Here is a 5,537-nt window from a genome sequence, read left to right as displayed (position 1 = left end):
GGTGAAACTTAAAGAATAATTGAATTGTCCAATTAATGTTTAGCATTGGATTTTATAGACTCACTGGATAAAACCTTTTTTTTTTTTTTTTTTTTTTGGGGATATATGGCTTGATAATTTCTTATACCAACAATATTTATGATTTTTTTTCTAGTTAAAAAAAATAAATAAATAAATTGGTTGGAGCTTAGGATGTTGTACACATCCATCATCAACAACAAAATATATTTACTTACTAAATTACCATTATATTTTGGGACATAATATCAAAATATAGTTTATTGGGAATACTTTTATTAGCATTTTTAATTAAATAAAAAAAAGAGGAAATCAAAGATTTAATATTATAACACATAGAATTATTTCACTATGAAAATAACCGAAAGTGGGACAAAGAGAAACGATTTTGAAACATGCAATCTGATGGGCTTGTTTTCACAACATACAAGGGTGCTTCTTTGCGACATTCTTCAAAACATTGACAAGCAGACGATCTTCACCTTGTTAGCAAAGCGAAAATATGCAATTCTCCAAGACCTCTTGATGATCAAAGTCCCACAAAAAACCCAATCACAATGCTGATAATGAAGCCCAATTTCTTAAATTTATCTCCGCCATCTCCATCTCTGTCTTCTCCATCACCTCCTAGTTTGCTTTGGTCACTGTCAGGACAATCAGTTGACAGAGGTCTTCCACAGATACCAGCATTTCCTTGGTAGATTGATGGGTCATCAAGGGTCAGAAACTGATTGGCGGTTGGGATTTTTCCTGACAAATTATTGTAGGAGAGGTTGAGATGGTTCAGAAATGTTAAAGAAGACATTGAAAGTGGGATTGTACTGGAAATATGGTTCATGGAGATATCAAGAGTTTCAATCCACTCAAAATCCCCAATGCTTGATGGGATTTGAACTGTCAAATGATTCATTGACATTCAAAGTACCTCTTGATAAGTTGTTGTTAGAGAGATCAAAACTATTAAAGAGGTATAAGATGGAATCATATACTAGGACCCTTCCTTTTGCCACCACCTTCAATTTTCCTTGGTATGTATTTTCTTCTATGCCTTCAGACTTCAAGCCACTGAGATTGCCAATGCAATGTGGAATATGGCCAGTGAGATGATTGTGGGACAGGTCCACCATGTGAAGTTTGGAAAGCCCACAAAATTGGTGAGGAATGTTCCCACTGAAGGAGTTGGACCGCAAATGCAAGATCAACAAATTGTGCAACTCTCTCCTATCCAAGCTGGAAGCTTTCCTGTAAATCTGTTATCTCCAAGATCCAAACTAAACATGTTAGTGCAGTTTTCCAAAGAGGAAGGAAGTTCAACCGAGAGTTTGTTGCTTGAGAGAACCAGGAATCCAAGAAAACTTAGATAGCCCATTGTTGGTATTGTTCCTGAAATATTGTTGTTTGACATGTCCACAATGTATATGAATTGTTTATTTTCCCAGATATTAGAAGTCTGACCTGATAATTCATTGTTGAAGATAACCAAGTTCATCAATCCGGTTATATTTCCAGTGGACAAGGCTATGCTTCCACTCAAAGAGTTGTAAGAGGCATCTAAATCTGTTAGCAAAGGCATTACCTCACCCATGTTAGGGGGAATTGGCCCTGAAAACTGATTGTCCCTAAGATACAACTTGGTAACGTTTGATGACCAAAGTGGAAGAGGACCCTGAAATATGTTTGTAGTCAATTTTGTTAATGGAGCTTGAAGAATTTCTATTTACTGGTATATTTTTGTAATGAAGATGATGATAGCTAGAGAGAAAAGTTAGAGGAGAGAAAGAGCGTGAGCTCAGCTTGTATATTTCATTTCCTCAATGTAACAGTAAAAACAAAAATATTTTTCGCTTACATCATAAATGTAATGATTGCTAACTTGTTATAAAGCATAAATCTGTATTTTCTCTCTCTTACACTTTCACGCACTCACACTTTCTTTCTTCTAGTTAATTCTATTACACGTGGCATATGAGCCACTGTGAAATACACCTGTGAAGCCTCATTTATCCACATTTGCATTAGTCTCCATGTCAGCACAGCAAGTTATATTCCAACAAATTTGGCAATGCTCTCTTTGTTGAATCTGAATGAGTTTGGCACCCCGCCACTTAGTTGATTATAAGCTATGTCAAGTCTATCAAGCTGCAAATTCAAATTCAGAAATCAGTTTGGTATGATGTCTGAAATCATTGCATTGTTGAGTACCACATAGGACAGATCACTTTGATGAAATCATTGCATTGTTGAGTACCACATAGGACAGATCACTTTGATTCTTAAGCCATGTAGGAAATCTGGCACCTACTCGGCTTGATTTGCTGAGGAGGTAGGTGACTTTAAAAGGAGGTATCCAATCAGAGCTAATGTCGAAGACCAAAGAAATATTTGGGGATGCTTTATCCATTGTCAACTCCTTCAAACTTGATAGATTAGCGAGATGAGTTTCAGTTATGACCCCTTCCCACATGTTCTCTGAGATGTCTAATACAGTCAGCTTTGAGAGATGTCCAAGACTCTTTAGGATTCCTGTCAGTTTATTATTGGATAATGAAATTTGTTCCAAAGCTGACAAGTTTCCATTTGAGCGTGGAAGTGAGCCTTGAAATAAGTGATATGGCATTTGAAGGTACCTTAAACTCTTTAGATATCCTAAAGAGTTCGGTAGATTTCCTGTCAGCTCATTGTACCCTAAATTCAATGTCTCTGAGTTGCTTCTGGAGAACGTGGACAAAGTATCGAAAACATTAGTTATTTCACCTGTAATTTTATTTTGTGAAAGCTTCAGACTCTGTAAATTGCATAAATTTCCCAATTTTTTTGACAGCTGACCCTCAATGGAACTCAGTGAAAAGTCAAGGTTTTCAAGAGAAGCCAAACTAGCAATTTTATCTGGAAGTGGCCCATATAAGTAGTTGGAGTTAAGGTCAAGGTAAACTAGGCGTTTGATTTGAACAACCAGTCTGGTATTGCAGAGTTGAATCCATTGTTTGAGAGATCAAGCACCATAAGAGAGGTAAAATTAAGAGAAGGAAGGGTGAAAGGAAGGTTGGAAAGTTGACAAAAGGGAAAGTGCAATCCCAGGAGTGATGGAAGTCTGTTAACAATTTGGAGCCAATGTGTTGCAGACATGGACATGTCCCAACCTCCTAAATGAAGGTATTTTAAAGAAGAAAGACCGGAAAGCCAGTACAGGCTACTTTTGGTTGTTGCAGACATGGACATGTCCCAACCTCCTAAATGAAGGTATTTTAAAGAAGAAAGACCGGAAAGCCAGTACAGGCTACTTTTGGTTAACTCAAACCGATCAACTTTATTGAGATCAAGATATATCAATCTCGATAGGTTTCCAAGACTTGGTGGAATAGTTCCACCAAAAGATGCACCAGAAAGATTGAGATATCTCAAACTCTGTAATGATCCAATAAAAGAGAGAATTCGGGAACCTCCAAAATCATTCATGCTCAAGTCCAAGTGATTTAGATATTTCGAAACTAGCAGAGATGGATCAATCTTACCACTCAAAGTTTGCATTGTTCCATCACCATCCAAACTTTCTGACTAGGGGCAGTGAAGATTGAGCTCGACCACATGTCCAGTTCTGCCAGAAGGATCTGTTAGGCCTTCCTTGAACTTGACTAGCACTTTCCTCTCAGCATCTATGCATGCTACATCAAGGTCACCAATGCAGAAACTGAGTTTGGTAAGAAACAGAATTCCACATAGAAATATAAAGAAACACTTTCCGGGAATGAAAGTGCTGCTGTGTTTCAGAATTGTAACTGATGTTGCTATAGAGTTACAAAAAATCGATCATGATCTGGTGTTGTAGCTGTTTGGGAATCAGACTCGGCTTATGCATAGGGTTGACCAAGCCCATATATATATATATATATATTGTTAGAGTTTGTGACCCGAATTCTTGTTGACCCGACCCGAAAAGCTCGCGGTGCGACCCATTTGGTGAAACTAAATTTTGGAGAAAAATTTGGGGCTCTGTGGTGGAAGCGGAGGTCTCGGGCCGATAGGGTTAGGGTTTCTTCTGTACTATATATATTTAGTTTTCGGCTGTAATTAGGGTTAGAAGGTATCGCGCAGTCAGGCTCACCTTTTGTACCAATCTTTCGATATTGGATTTGTTCTCCCTGCCCGTGGTTTTTCCCATCAAGGGTTTCCACGTTAATTTGTGTTTGTTCTTCGCTTTCTTTGTTTCCGTTGCTATTTGTTTTTCTCCCAATTCCGTAACAAGTGGTATCAGAGCCGCATCGATCTATTTGGGAATTTTTTTTCTTTCGATCATGGCAACAAAGTTCGACATTGAGAAATTTGAGCGCAACATGAGTTTCTCCATGTGGCAAGTCAAGATGAAGGCGATTTTGACACAGAACGGTTTACACAAGGCGTTGGTTGGCAAGGAGCAGATGCCGTCTTCGTGGGATGCCGAAAAGAAAACCGAGGTTGATGAGCGTGCCCTATCCACCATTCAGCTATGCTTGTCCAATGAAGTTTTGAGGGAGGTCCTTGATCAAAAGACAACAAAGGACTTATGGGACAAGTTGGAATCTTTGTACATCACAAAGAATCTCACAACGAAACTGATTGCGAAGCACCGTCTATACACCCTTTCTATGGTTGAAGGTACACCGTCTGTTCAATTTTAGGGTTTCTTCTGTACTATATATATTTAGTTTTCGGCTGTAATTAGGGTTAGAAGGTATCGCGCAGTCAGGCTCACCTTTTGTACCAATCTTTCGATATTGGATTTGTTCTCCCTGCCCGTGGTTTTTCCCATCAAGGGTTTCCACGTTAATTTGTGTTTGTTCTTCGCTTTCTTTGTTTCCGTTGCTATTTGTTTTTCTCCCAATTCCGTAACAAGTGGTATCAGAGCCGCATCGATCTATTTGGGAATTTTTTTTCTTTCGATCATGGCAACAAAGTTCGACATTGAGAAATTTGAGCGCAACATGAGTTTCTCCATGTGGCAAGTCAAGATGAAGGCGATTTTGACACAGAACGGTTTACACAAGGCGTTGGTTGGCAAGGAGCAGATGCCGTCTTCGTGGGATGCCGAAAAGAAAACCGAGGTTGATGAGCGTGCCCTATCCACCATTCAGCTATGCTTGTCCAATGAAGTTTTGAGGGAGGTCCTTGATCAAAAGACAACAAAGGACTTATGGGACAAGTTGGAATCCTTGTACATCACAAAGAATCTCACAACGAAACTGATTGCGAAGCACCGTCTATACACCCTTTCTATGGTTGAAGGTACACCGTCTGTTCAATTTTAGGGTTTCTTCTGTACTATATATATTTAGTTTTCGGCTGTAATTAGGGTTAGAAGGTATCGCGCAGTCAGGCTCACCTTTTGTACCAATCTTTCGATATTGGATTTGTTCTCCCTGCCCGTGGTTTTTCCCATCAAGGGTTTCCACGTTAATTTGTGTTTGTTCTTCGCTTTCTTTGTTTCCGTTGCTATTTGTTTTTCTCCCAATTCCGTAACAAGTGGTATCAGAGCCGCATCGATC

At 38.9% G+C, this 5,537-nt stretch overlaps 1 protein-coding gene across 1 annotated transcript; it reads right to left on the bottom strand.

Annotated features, from left to right (window-relative positions):
- Window positions 1-547: 547 nt before the first annotated feature.
- On the bottom strand, window positions 548-3,546 carry LOC125424266 (probable leucine-rich repeat receptor-like protein kinase At1g35710). Its single transcript, XM_060811280.1, has 6 exons — window positions 3,206-3,546; window positions 2,267-2,975; window positions 2,071-2,157; window positions 1,358-1,684; window positions 1,067-1,268; window positions 548-912 (listed from the first exon to the last, which is right to left on the bottom strand). Exons 1-6 carry the CDS (start codon window positions 3,544-3,546, stop codon window positions 548-550), a joined length of 2,031 nt encoding a protein of 676 aa, XP_060667263.1.
- Between the last annotated feature and the right edge of the window lie 1,991 nt (window positions 3,547-5,537).

Source organism: Ziziphus jujuba, chromosome 9, assembly GCF_031755915.1.
Source record: "Ziziphus jujuba cultivar Dongzao chromosome 9, ASM3175591v1".
Lineage (NCBI taxonomy): Eukaryota > Viridiplantae > Streptophyta > Magnoliopsida > Rosales > Rhamnaceae > Ziziphus > Ziziphus jujuba.
The sequence above is the reverse complement of the archived record's forward strand: the minus strand, read 5'-3'. Positions and strand labels throughout refer to the sequence as shown.